The sequence below is a fragment of the Brassica napus genome, chromosome A7, assembly GCF_020379485.1.
Source record: "Brassica napus cultivar Da-Ae chromosome A7, Da-Ae, whole genome shotgun sequence".
In the NCBI taxonomy this organism is placed as follows: Eukaryota; Viridiplantae; Streptophyta; class Magnoliopsida; order Brassicales; family Brassicaceae; genus Brassica; species Brassica napus.
Window position 1 is genome coordinate 12667637 of NC_063440.1, and position 13868 is coordinate 12681504.

Below are 13868 nucleotides of genomic sequence, written 5' to 3' on the forward strand. Positions count from 1 at the left end.
ATTCTTAAAAATAAAGAACGTGGCACTCGTTAATTCCACGTAAGCAGAAATCGTCGTAAAGACCTCGTAATAAAAAAACGCGGGCCTCGTTCATTCCTCGTAAAAATAAAAGCGGGCCTCGCTAATTCCTCGTAAATTAACGACGATGTTACGAGGAAATGAAACACGGGCCTCGCGAGTTCCTCGTAAATAAAAACACGGGCCTCACGAGTTCCTCGTAACTTTACGAGAAATTTACGACATTTCATAATTTCCTATATATACACGCGAGTTCTCACTTCCCATTTCGTCTCAACTTCCTCTCCCTTTTGTAGCTATGGTACGCTCTCTATTTCCTCTCTAATTTGATTAGTTTAGGTAGATTAGGTGGTTAGTGTAGGAAATTTAGATAGTTTTACGGATTTTATGTTAATTAGTGTTGATTAGGTGGTTAATGTAGAGAACTTAGTTAGATTTATAGAATTTGTTAATTATTGTTGATGTTAATTTTAGGCGAATCATCATCCGTCACACATGCCGACGCGGATGTAGAGAGGAGGAGTGAGGAATTCTACCGGGGATGAACGACCCTTAGTTTTTTTTTTTTTTCGTTGGTTGTATTATAAATTCAAAAATTATTTATGTATAAATTATTTTCGTATTTAATATTCTTTTTAAATTAGATTTTTATTAAATAATTAAATACATTGTTTTTTTTAATCTGGAAAATATAAACTCAAAGTAAATTCGTAGCTAAATTACGGCAACCTTACGTGGAAATTTTACGAGGAATTAATGAGTAAAATATTTACGTCAACACTACGAGGAAAGATTAACGAGTATTTGACGTGGAAACATTTACGTGTTATTTACGAGGAAATGTTTTCAAGGTATTTACGAGGAAATGTAGCGTCCCCCTTACGTGGAAGGGTTACGTGGTTTTTACGACGAATACTTTGCTTCGTCTTTACGAGGAAATGTTTTCTCGTTAGTTTACGACGAATTAGCGAGGAAATATGCGTTACGACGAACAAATAACGACGAAACGTGTTTCCTCGCTAATTCCTCGTAAAACTGATTTTACGACGAACTTACTACGAATTTCGTCGTCGTTAATGTTGTGTTTTCTTGTAGTGAAAGTCCCCGCGCTTGCGCGGGGCTACGCACCTAGTAATTATAAAAGAGACACTAATTGGGACATTTTAACAATTTTAAAAACATTTCCAATAGTTGCATGTCAAAGTTAATCTCAATTTTTAATGAAAAGTCACAAATTATTTACTTTTAGAAAAATTCTCCAATAGTTGCATGTCGAAAAAGATGTAGAAAAACATTTGTTTGGATATTTTAACTACTTTTTAAAACTTTTCTGATAATTGCATGTTAGAAAAACAAAACAAATCACATTTTTTTAACAAAAAGACACAACTCTTATAAGTTATAACGAGAAGACACAACTCTTAAAATGAAAAAAAAATACAACTTTTGAAACTATTAATTGTAGAAATAAACTTAAGATATTATAAAAATATCAAGTATCAAACGAAAGGAAAACTTTGATACTCAGCGTTCAATGCATCCCATGCCTTTTTGATATTGATGCTGCTGCAATGCGTGAGCTCTTTAACGGCAGTTTGCAAAATTTGCAATGCCATTGTATCGTTCAAAATTGCTTCTTCTCTAAGCTTTCTTGCACTTGATGTTTCACGGGTTTCTTCCTCTCGTACCGGTTCAACCGGCACCCCTTCTTTAACCACATACCATAGTTTTCTGGTTCTGAAAATGGTTGCATTTTAATGCTCCAGAAATTGTATTTTTCCCCATCGAAAATAGGGATCACTTGATTTTGCATCTTCTCGCATTTTGCGATCAAGTATGTGAATTTTGTTTATTTCGATTATCAATAACACGATCTCCTGATTATCAATATCACTATTTTTGATCGTCAATATCACGATCTCTGATAAATATTACGATCACTTCTCCAATTATCAATATCTTCTCCGATTATCAATATCACGGACGATGCTCTCCTCCTCCTCTTCTTCTTCTTCTTCTTCGTTATTTTTTAAAAATTATTGCTTTTTCTTTTTGTCCTCTCAACCATAAAGCTCTGATACCATGTTGACTATTGTGTTTGTTTTACGATTATGAAGGAAAGAAACGAAATGAATATAATTGAATATGCTCTGTTTTTACGTATGGAAAACAGAGTACTACGTAAACTAATTTTATTTCACTCAAAAACAATGAATTGTGTACAGACTCTATCTATATTTATACAAGACGAACCTGTGTATTATAAAGACACAACTCTTAGTTGTAAGAACACAACTCTTAGTTGTAAAGACACAACTTTTAGGAATGATAGATCATGACTCTTGACTTGTAAACTAAGTAACTAACTTATAACGAGTGTGTGACATTATACTATAGGAGATTTGATTATAGTTCAACAAGAAATATCTGAAGATGTTGCGTGTAATATTTTTATTAAAAGTCTTCGATCAGTCATGTAAAGATTTCACAAGTGTTGCGATCACATACTGCAACACAATCTAGTACAAGATTTTTACATACAAAATTCCAGTAGAAGATTCTTTACGTATACATTCAGACTTGAGAGTTTTAATAAGTTTTAGTTTTCTGTAATTTTTAGACAAAAAAAATCAATTGTTTGTTTGCTTAAAAAATCTTTTGTTGTTCATGTAAATATGATTTTCTGTAATCACCTTAACGAAGACAACAACATGATTTGCGTAATCACCAGATTCGTATAAAACTCTTTGCTAGCAACCATATTATCCACAACATTGCTCTTCAATACTCCTTTTACCGGAATGTTTCTTGTGCAGACAAATTCAGCCATTGGTGTTTCTAAGAAGATATAAATATTAAAATTCACCTACAATAATATATTTTAAAATTCAGATATTTAACATAGAATCATTAGAGGTAATATAATATTTTAACAAATAAATGTGTTTACTGAATCGTGAAATGTTTAACGTTAAGTTTCTATTTTTGATTAATTCCAAAAGTTATGAATTGAAAGGTTTTGTCTTCAATAAAAGTTGTAAAAAAAGTGTAATTTCTAAATGTTGACAAAAATGTGTATTTGTTAATTTAAAAGGTTATGTTGTGTGTTGATTTATTTGATAAGTTTTAACTACTCATATAAGTCTCTTTTAAAAAGTGAAAAATTGTGATTATTCTTATAGGTATCTTTTCAAAATGGAAAGGATGCAACTGTTTAAATTGAAAAGTTGTGACTATTTAAATAGATTTTTAAAATATATAAATAGTCTATGCCCATGCATTTCTCAAAATAAAAGTTTCATTAAACGAACTAATAATAAAATGGTGAAAAAAAGTTTTATGCAGTTACTTGGTTACAAACTTTTAGAAGATATTCAAATGAAACGTTAACAACAAAAAATAGTAAAAAAATTCTTACGTATTTGGATAGCCAAAAATCATAAACGAAACAATGAAATCATTAGTCTAAATTTTCTTATCTCAATTAATAGTAGAAATCCCAATTAATGTTAAAAATTATATTTCATAAAATGAGTTAAGTCAGTTATATTATTATTATTTTCACATTAACTAATAAAAATAATTAATATTATAAGTTAATTATCTATACTATATATATTTAGAATGAAAATACATAAGCAATAGGTAGAATAGTTTTTTTTACTAAAGGTTGATATCATCAATATGGTTAATCACCAATAATTGCAAGAATCAATTGTTTCATTTATAAAGTTGCAATTGTTCATATAACTATTGTAATGGTTCATATATAATATTATAAATATTTCGCCTACATATATATAACTCCTATGATAGTTTTAAGTAAGAATACAAAATTATAATACTCACAATTTCTCACTTGTTAAAAATACTTATGAATAGTCACAACTTTTAGATAATTTTTAGAAGTACACAACCTTACAACATAGAACTTTTAAAAAAGACACAACCCTCTACACATATTTTTCAAAAGACACAACCTCTCAACATAACTGAAGTTCACAACCTTAGAAATTAATTAGAAAATACACAACCTTACAACATATAACTTTTAGAAAAGACACAACCCTTTACACTTCTTTTTCAAAAGACACAACCTTTCAATATAACTGAAGTTCACAACCTTATGAATTAATTGAAAAAGACACAACCTTACAACATAGAACTTTTAGAAAAGACACAACTCTTTACACTTCTTTTTCAAAAGACACAACTTTTCAGCACAAGTAGATTCACAACTTTTGGAATTAATTGGGTTTACTATTATTAGTAGATCAAGAAAATACTAAATAGACCGCGAAAGACAGCAATGAGCACCACCCCAAATCATTGCCTTTTCTTTATCTAGAGGGTTCGGATTTCGATTGCAGAAAATATAATGGAGTTCTTTTGCTACAAGTATATCATTTGTTATTTGCAAGAAATTAAATTTACAAACTCAAAAGGTTTTCTTATACCTCATTCCACCCAAAATAATTATCACAAAATTCAAATTTCATTTCCACTTTATTGTTTTTGCTCATCCCATTTTCCATTTAAAATTTATGATATGGAATATTCGATTTGAATATTCTTTTGCCACTGCAAAACTCCAAAAGAAAAAATGTATTCACTAAGGAATTAAACAGTTGGCCACAACGAATATACCAGTCATATTTCATAAGCAATACATAAACAGTTGTCGAGAGCATTGGATTTACGTGCCTTCAAGTGGAGTGGTTGCATTGGTCAACGATAGAGATCCATCATGTGTGAATTACAAAGGTTGATAGGCTTTATAGGTACTTTTAAAGCCCATTTATAAAGTTAATAGGATTTAATTAAACCTATGGGCATGCTCACGAAGAATTAAACCTTAAAGAGGATTTTTCTGTAATTGTTTACTAATTTATTTATTAAGTTTTCAAAGAAACAGATCCCCCAACCCAACCTCACAGGAAATACAAAGTAAAAGTCTTGTAAATACCAAATTCAGAATTGGAATGAATTCTGTGATCCCCCAACCCTCACATGAGTTGTTCCCTCCCTTATCTTTGCTTAATTTGCATGGTACACAACTCAGTATACAGTATACAGATTGGATCAATAACAGAATGAATCTAGAAAATAACATTAAAGCAAATATAGAAGAACTACAAAAGCTTGGCTTATGTAGAAAGGGTAAAAGATCCAAATAATATGAGACTTCTGTTTTTTTCTTGGTTATGTGCAATGTTTTAAGAACCGGACCGGACACCGATTCGGTGTATTCACTGGTTGATTGGTCGAACCGATTCAACCGGGTTTTTATTTATTATATATTTTAAATATAAATATATATTATAGAATTAATCTTATATAAAACGTCTGATGAATATTATCTAAAATAGCATCATAAAATAGATAAATAGTAACTGAATATTTAATATAATGAACTAAATGAAAACATGAATGCCTTGTCCATTCATATCAGCAACAATGTTTATATCATCAAGTGGTATTCCTCTCTTTTCCTTATTTTTGTCTTCATTTTATTTTCATTTTAAAATATGATGTGTGCATGTCGATAAAACTTATTGGTTTTACTGATATACATCATTTTATAGAAGTAAAAATATGATGTGTGCATGTCGATAAAACTATAATCTAAATAAATTAAAGGCTAAATCCCATGCATAAGTTAACCTGAAATTAAGAGGTCATGAAAAAAAAAAGAGGGTCATGATAAGCACTAAAATCATACAGTTAGTAGAAAATCTATTTTTCTACATCCATAAATGCCCATTCCCTTGTCTCAGTTGTCCTTAAAACACTAGTAATATTTTTTTTTGCCGAGACATGAGGGTCGAAGAAAATGAGAGAAATAAGAAATTGGAGAAAGTGGACACCTATGAAGATAAGTTTACGGAGGGCATGTATGCACATTTACACTCTCTTATCCTGGTTCACATACATTGTAGGGACAATTTGTCACAAATGGAATCGAGCCAAAGGGCGTCCGTGCATCTTCTATCAACTCTTGTCTCTTCTAAAAATCACAATCATCATATACTTCTACTATCATGTTGTGGATTAAAAATATGTTTGATCAGTTAATAATCCAAGTTGGCCTTTACTCAGCTAGATTTCACAAGTAGATTTCATGTTCTTCTACTACCTAAACGTACATATAATCTTTCTTACTTTTAAAGATAAGAATCTGTTATAGTATTTACTAGGGACCGGTCAATGAGATTCTTTTGCTTTACCAACATCATATTTAAATAAGAAAAGACAAAAATTCAATTGGATCTCATATGAACAGAACAAATATGGGAAGCGCACAGTAAAAACAGTACGATGATTATTATCTTTTTGGCGGTATATTGTGGGATAAAGTTTCTACAGTACAAACATAAGGTACAATCACTATCACCTGCATGTTATAATTTAACCTAAATTGATATACAATTATGTTTTCGTAACTACCGCAATTACGATTTCCTCTTTACCTTTGACCTATTTGTTAATATTATTGGTCTTTTGATAATATGTAAAGGTCCCCAGATATTAAAAGGGCAGACTAGTCGGTAGGAAGACAAGTTAATCTAATACGCAAAACACTAATACACCATATATAGTCTTAACTCTTGAGTAAGTTAAAAAAAAAGCAAGGTTTAAGATGATTAACAAAGGCTAATCACGGTTTAAAATAAGGGACCTTAAAATAACGCTCAGTGCTTTTAGATACATATAATCACAATACAAACATTGTAAAGGTGACCTACACGGCGGCGGAAAGTCTCTCTCCTTTGCCGGATCCGGCGCCGACAACGAAGGTAGACCTCACCAAACTCTTCTCTTTCTTCTCGTCCACCGTAATCTGCTGCTGCCTGCACTCTAAGCTACAAAACGCCCTATCTCCTCTGCTTAAATTATAGCAATTAAAATCGTTAATTAATTCCTTATTAAATACATCCAAAACCACTAGGTTAAGCTTAATTATATATAAATGATTAAGTAGAAAGGTAATTTCACGTAAATATGTAAAAGAAATAAATACCTATACATATAGATGTCTCGGCCAGGAACAAGAAGGCGTTTACAGAGGGAGCAGGATCTCAGAAAATCTGCTCCGGCGTGAGTGGAGTGATCTGCTGAGTGTCTCCTCTGTGTACCTCTCGGTGAGACCGTCGCTAAGAGCCGTTGATCTAACAGTCCATGATGAGCCTGGCGCTGTTCATCAACGGTCACGAGCTTACCTTTCGGATTACTCAACATCTGAACTTGATGATCGGACGGCTCCTCTGGCTCGTTAGGTAAGTTCAAGTCGAACTTTATCTCCGACAGACTCGTCGTTCTCTTTATCTGTGGTCTCTGTCTCTTCCCTAACAACATCTTATTCTTGTTTTTTTATTTCTTGTTCCTCTCTTTTTTAGGGTTTATGCTCTGAGTGAACAGAGCAAAAGCTTAAGAAAAAGTGGGAGGAAGTGAAAGAAAAGAGACTAAAAGAAGAGCCATAAACTGAGGAGTAAATCTGAACCGTTGATTGTTTCTGATCTGATTCTTTTCCCATCATGTTGACGACACGTCATGATTCGATTCTTATTCGTTATAATTACATTTGTCGTGTTTCACAAAATATTTCGCATTTTTCTCAATTATTTTGTCTAACTTCTAATATAATTTCGAAAAAAGAAAGTCGAAAATGTTGGTTTTTAGTTCCTAAGAGCACCCGCAATGGTGTTACTCAAAGGAGAGTCTTTAAAAAAGTGTATTTTAATTTTTTAAGTATTATTTTTTTCTTTTTTAGATTAAAAAAAATAAATATCAACCAATCACGGGTCACCACATGTCGTCGGGACCCGCAAATAGTGCAAGGATTCACTAAAAAAGAGTTCTTATTTAGGAATTTTAAGGATTGAATCCTTAGCTTTTGGTGGAGTCTACCGATTATTTAATTATTTTTTCCCTAAGAACTTCCCCTTAAGGATTCCTATTGCGGGTGCTCTAATACGTCTGGGCTACCTAGGTCCACTATACGTGACTGATATGTCTCTTTGCAATAGTATATAGGTCTCTAAGAGCATCTCCATCCTCACTCTATTTTTCACTCTAAAATAGAGTTTAGAGTAAAAAATGCTTCAATGGTACTCTATTTATCACTCTATAGTAGAGTGAAAAATAGGTTTACTCCAAATATAGAGTAATTTGTTTTTTTTGTTCATCACTCTATTTTCAACTCTAAAATAGAGTACCATTGGAACAAAATCAAACTCTATTATAGAGTTACTCTATTTTAAAATAAAAAATAGAGTGATAAACAAACAAAAAAACAAATTACTCTATATTTGGAGTAAACATATTTTTCACTCTATTATAGAGTGAGAAATAGAGTACCATTGGAACATTTTTTACTCTAAACTCTATTTTAAAGTGAAAAATAGAGTGGGGTTGGAGATGCTCTAACGTTTCACCACTCCCCAAGCCAATTTCAATATAAATATAAATTGACTTATTTATAAATAATAACATTTAAAAATTTATGAGCTAATAAAAACTAATATTTGAATATGATAGAAATAAAAAGTTAAACACAAAAAAACGAGAACCAACAATCTTCTTTTGATTGGTGCATTGGGGGCACTAGTTTCCAGTACAAACAGAGTGGAACATTGTACAAAAGTGGTCGGTCTCAACGTCCATGATGATTTTAAGACGCCAACCAAATACTACACAAGTTCAAACTACTAGATGACTCAACCAAAATAAAAATAACATAAAAGTATGTTAATTAAAATAAGGACACCAAAATCATACAATCAATACCTTAACATATATACCAAAATTGTCAACACTGTTTTGAGGTTTAATAGTTTAGAAAGAAAACACACACACAACGATTGCCAAACCTATCCAATTGGTACATAAACCACCAAACTAGTTCATATCATCTAGAAATGATTAATACTAAAAGAAAATTGATATATAGACAAGGATGGTCTAACTAACACCTAGATGCACAAACCACTATTACAAAAATACAGGTCCTAATCCCATATGTATTGTGGACCCTCTTTTCCTTCACAAGTGGGCATCAACTTCTGTTTCACACATAATTTTGTAGGGAGAAGTGTTATTCATATTTTTAAGTATTATTAGTGTTTTGTCAATGTTTCCCCACCAATAATCATGGCCAGAAAATCCATATATAGTCGTCTCCCATTGCTTTACGTTGATCTGATGTTAATGTTTGGGTTCCGACTTTACTTGATCAACATTATAGGTATAATTTGTTTTGATCTGATCTGCATAGTTCAGTGTCATTGAAAAGAATGACTAAAACTAATTCTTGTTTTGTTTTTTTTTTTTTGGCATCGCAAGTTCCATATATTATTAAAAAACTTCTAGGTGATTGGCCTCTAGAGCCATCCATTCTGGAAGTTGAGAGTTTACATGGGAGAACAAGAAATCTCGAGAACGAGCACCTTTTGGAAGATGATCAGCTCGAAAATTCTGTGAACGGTGAATAAAAGAAATGGAGCAAAAAGTAAACATAGAATTCAGCCAACAATGATGGCCATTTCTCTTCGTCGTCTTCTTCAAAGAGATTGACAAGCCGTAGGCAGTCAGTCTCGAAGGTCACAGAGCTATGGTCCAGCTGAATAAAGGATCGCATGGCCCACAACAGAGTTTGGAACTCCGCATGTAGAAAGGTTAGGACTTGGTTACTAGCAAATGAACCAAAAGTCGTCATCCCATCCTCGGTCGTCAGGACCATTCCTCCACCAAATCGCGTGTCGTCTTTGTGCCAGGAGGCGTTTGTCAGGCATATCGGGCCGGTTCTTGGAGGTAGAGGTTCGTGTCGGGCTCTTCCATCGTCTTCGTCAGTAGGCTTTTCCATTATTTGAGCAAGGCGCCAGCTCTCCACCTCGGATTTGGCCAGTTGGACCGTCTCAAGTAGGGTGGTGTCTTTGCCGTTAAAAGCTTTATCGTTACGAGCTTTCCAGATGTACCATATCACCCACGGAGCTGTAGTTAGGAGTGTGTCGGGGATCCCACGCTCCTGAGCGCACCATAGAACATGGTCTAGATTAATGTATATTGAGGTACACGGGAACAATCCCGAAGAGTGCGGTATGTCTGCCAAAGCCTAAGCTTGTACAGAGGGGGGCATTCAAAGAGAAGATGGTTTGTTGTTTTTCGTTCGCTCCACATTTCGGGCAGCTCCTGCCGTTGCCACAATGTCGATTGGAGAGCGCGTCGCAAACCGGTACACAGTCAGTTATGGCCTGCCAGATAAAGTGTTTGATCTTCTTGGTAGTCTTGAGCTTCCAAACTCGAGCTTGGAGAGAAGTGATGCTAGGTTCCAATACTTGATCTGGCTCTGCGGGTTCCACTGATTCCATGGCCAATTCATAACCAGATTTAACCAAGTAAACACCTGATTTGGTTAGGTTCCAACAGTAGCTTGCTGCTTGGGGAGTTCGAGTCGGCCTGAGGCTCTGAATGAAGGGAATGTCACTAGGAAGTACGAGTTCTCGTAAGAGATTGAGTCTCCATGTTTTCAAAACAGGGTCCAAAAGATCTGCAATTTTAAGCGATGGATTAAAGGATGGGCCGCAGGGTATGGCTGGTCGTGCTGGAATTGTCGGGAGTCAAGGGTCTGCCCAGACGAGGGTATTGTGTCTTGTCCCTATTGATTTATGTGTGCCGTTTTTGAGCAGGGGCTGAGCCGCCATGAGGCTTTTCCGCACGAAGGAAGGAGTACTCGTTTTATTGACTTCTAACGTGAGATATTAAGAGCCGGTTTGTAACTTTTTTAGTTAAAAGTTAAGAAACAGTTTCTTATATTCCGCTAAGAACCTTAACCTAAGAACTCTCCTAAGAGCATGATTAATGGGTAGTTCTTATAGTGGGGGTTCTTAGCGGAATATAAGAAACCGTCTCTTAACTTTTAACTAAAAAAAACTAAGAACCCGCTTAAATATCTTATTTAAGAACCGATTCTTAGTTTTTTTAGTTAAAAGTTAAGGGACAATTTCTTATATTCCGATAAGAATCTCACCCTAAGAACCCCCATTAATCATGCTCTTAGGCTTTAAGGGTTTACAACCAAACAGGCATGAGAAGGGAACTTAGTCAAACATTCTATTTTTAGTTCCTCCGGAATAGCCTAATTCTACGTACCTTCTCCCAACCTTCCGTATATTAACAATATCCTCTGCCAACAAGTTTTTTTTTTGGTGATTGCTGATCAGAATTATAACCAGTTCGATTTGCTTGAAGAGAAATATCTTTCTTGCTTAGTCAAAATGGGTCGGGTGAAATTGGAGATCAAGAGAATCGAGAACACAACGAACCGACAAGTTACGTTCTCAAAACGTAGAAATGGTTTGATTAAGAAAGCTTATGAATTGTCGATTCTCTGTGACATTGACATTGCTCTTATCATGTTCTCTCCTTCCGATCGTCTTAGCCTCTTTTCTGGCAAAACTCGGTATTATCATTACACCCTATTGACCTTGATTAACATTTTCAATTGCTAGCTTTCTTGGATTTGAATAGAGATGAAATATGAACTATATATTATAGACCATGCATATGATCATATCTCTTAATTATCTCTTCAGGATCGAAGACGTTTTCGCAAGGTTTATTAATCTTCCTAACCAAGAACGAGAGAAGTAAGCTAACACTAGTTTCCTTTCATTTTCTTTTTTTTTTTAGTTCCCGATTTTAATATATTTGATTGCTATTAGGTTTTGCTTATGGTTATTTATTTGTTTTTTTTTTTTTCAGTGCAGTCTTTCCGGACCAGGGTAGACGCCCGTATGTATCAATTTCTTCTTGCATTACATAATTATTTGTACATAACTTTATATTAAAAATCAGTTATTTCACATATTGACCTCTTCCTGTTTTTTTTTTGCAGGGATATTCAGAGCAAAGAGGTTTGACTGATCCAACTGATTAGTTCTTTTCTCAAAAATGTGTTATGGTGTGTTATATATCTATTGATTTAGACTAATTTTGTTGCATGACAGTATCTACTGAGGATTTTGCAGCAACTCAAGACCGAAAATGACATCGCTCTTCAAATTACAAAGTCTGAAACTTTCTTTCTTCTTTGTCTTTACAATCGATTTATAATTTCTATAGTTCAACATACACACTTTTCGATAAAAATTTAAACTTTTCAATTAACTTTGTTTTGTTTCCATATTTGAAAGCCCGGCAGCCATTAAGTCCGACGTCGAGGTGATTAATATTTATTAACTTAAACATATTATATTGATATAGTTTTTTCTACGTTGTAGCTTAGCCGCTTAATCTCTCTTGTAAACCGAATATCTAGGAACTTGAGCAAGAAGTCTGTAGGTTACAACAACAACTCCAAATGGCAGAAGAAGAACTAAGGTTTTAGTTCGAAAAAACCAAGTTCTATATGTTTATAATTTATAAAAGATGTTAATTAAATTAATGATCCCTTTGTATAACCTAATTTGAGCAGGAGATACGAACCGGATCCAGTAAGATTCACTAGCATGGAGGATTATGATGTTTGTGAGAAGCAACTTCTCGACACGTTAACACATGTTGTCCAACGACGAGAGAATCTCTTAAGCAGCCATTTACCTACATACGAAGCATCTACTATGCAACAAAGCATTGTAGGTCCTTTCTTAAACGGAGTCGTGGAAGGTTGGTTGCCTGAAAATGGACCCAACCAAACCCATTTATTTGATCCATCAGCCCATTCTAATCAACTCAGGTATTTCATAGTTTTATGAGCTCACTCTAAGTATTTCTTTTCGTTCAGATCAAAACATTTACATTAGTACAGTTTCTTCATAATAAATGGTTTTTAATTATTTTTGGGTTAAAACAAAAATTGGCAGAGAATTGTCATCGGCTATGTATGAACCATTGTTGCAAGGGAGTAGCTCAAGTTCTAACCAAAACAATATGAGCGAATGCCACGTGACAAATAATAACGGTGAAATGTTCACTGAGTGGGCTCAAGCGTACTCATCCTCGGCGTTATTCGCTTCTATCAACCAGGTATTTGAACATTTTTTATCAATTACTACACTAAGTATTAGTAGCAATATAAATATTAAAAAAAAACAAATAATCAACTTTATGATCAATACCAGCATGGGAATGTGGGACCTAATATGGAGGAGATGATGCCAGTTCAACAAGGTGAAATCCCGGTAGTGACGACGGAGGCACAACAAGCTGAGCATGAAGTCGCCGCTGACTATAAGACAAGGGTTCCTCAGCTCAGTAGCCAATAATGTCAAAACATTATTCCAATGAATTATTTTTTACGTATACCGATTTATTTTGTTTTATTATTTGTTCGACCTTTTTTACAAGAGACATTGATGAAAAGACAAATCGTGTGCTTTGTAAACCATTTTTTGTCAGTAAAAAAAAAACAATAGAAGATAAACATTTTCATAAGACGACAAAAATACATTTTATAAAGTACTGCAACCATGTTATTCTTCTTTTCTTCGTAATGTTAGTTTAGTGAAATGAAAGTTTTACTAGTCAATTTTTGTTTATCCTACCATTTTTATAATATTTATCCTATTGAGATAAGTTTGAAATAACTTATTGTGCAAGTTACCTAATTTTTTTGAGTTATAGAAATAGGAAAAATATCTATATGTGAATTCTAATGAATTTAGAAAAGTTTGAGTTATATATAAGGAGATGCAAAGTGTGTTGCATAACTTATGAATTGTGAGCTTTAATTTTGAGATTATTTTCTAAAGCAATAAGAATTGAATTCTTATTAATTGTGTGTGACGCAATTCTGTATGTGTGACCTAGGGTTCATTGTGTGAAGTGACCTAAGGATAATCGTGTGTGACATC

The 13868-nt window shown here is 33.5% G+C and overlaps 2 protein-coding genes across 3 annotated transcripts; one reads left to right on the plus strand and one right to left on the minus strand.

The window, feature by feature from the left end:
• Window positions 1-6614: 6614 nt before the first annotated feature.
• On the minus strand, window positions 6615-7461 carry LOC106356406 (FCS-Like Zinc finger 5). The gene is made up of 2 exons (XM_013796164.3): window positions 7040-7461; window positions 6615-6902 (listed from the first exon to the last, which is right to left on the minus strand). Exons 1-2 carry the CDS (start codon window positions 7372-7374, stop codon window positions 6761-6763), a joined length of 477 nt encoding a protein of 158 aa, XP_013651618.2. The 5' UTR covers window positions 7375-7461; the 3' UTR covers window positions 6615-6760.
• A 3741-nt stretch (window positions 7462-11202) lies between these two features.
• LOC106356405 (agamous-like MADS-box protein AGL104) lies at window positions 11203-13363 on the plus strand. Of its 2 annotated transcripts, XM_013796163.3 has the most exons (10): window positions 11205-11476; window positions 11610-11663; window positions 11779-11808; window positions 11912-11930; window positions 12024-12085; window positions 12210-12237; window positions 12335-12396; window positions 12491-12751; window positions 12879-13041; window positions 13137-13363. In XM_013796163.3, the coding sequence occupies exons 1-10, from the start codon at window positions 11292-11294 to the stop codon at window positions 13278-13280; spliced, it is 1008 nt and encodes a 335-aa protein (XP_013651617.1). In that variant the 5' UTR covers window positions 11205-11291; the 3' UTR covers window positions 13281-13363. The 2 variants fall into 2 exon arrangements, with proteins under 2 accessions (XP_022545267.1, XP_013651617.1); XM_022689546.2 differs by lacking the exons at window positions 12210-12237; window positions 12335-12396 and having other exon boundaries at window positions 11203-11476.
• The last annotated feature ends 505 nt before the right edge of the window (window positions 13364-13868 follow it).

Bases quoted from the DNA above. Each gene is read 5' to 3' on its own strand.
- LOC106356405 (XM_013796163.3), top strand. From the start codon at position 11,292: ATGGGTCGGGTGAAATTGGAGATCAAGAGAATCGAGAACACAACGAAC. The intron at 11,664-11,778 runs GTAAGCTAACAC...TTTTTTTTTCAG, and splicing joins CCTAACCAAGAACGAGAGAA to TGCAGTCTTTCCGGACCAGG. The intron at 12,397-12,490 runs GTTTTAGTTCGA...TAATTTGAGCAG, and splicing joins ATGGCAGAAGAAGAACTAAG to GAGATACGAACCGGATCCAG.
- LOC106356406 (XM_013796164.3), bottom strand. From the start codon at position 7,374: ATGTTGTTAGGGAAGAGACAGAGACCACAGATAAAGAGAACGACGAGT. The intron at 6,903-7,039 runs GTATTTATTTCT...TAATTTAAGCAG, and splicing joins CGAGACATCTATATGTATAG to AGGAGATAGGGCGTTTTGTA.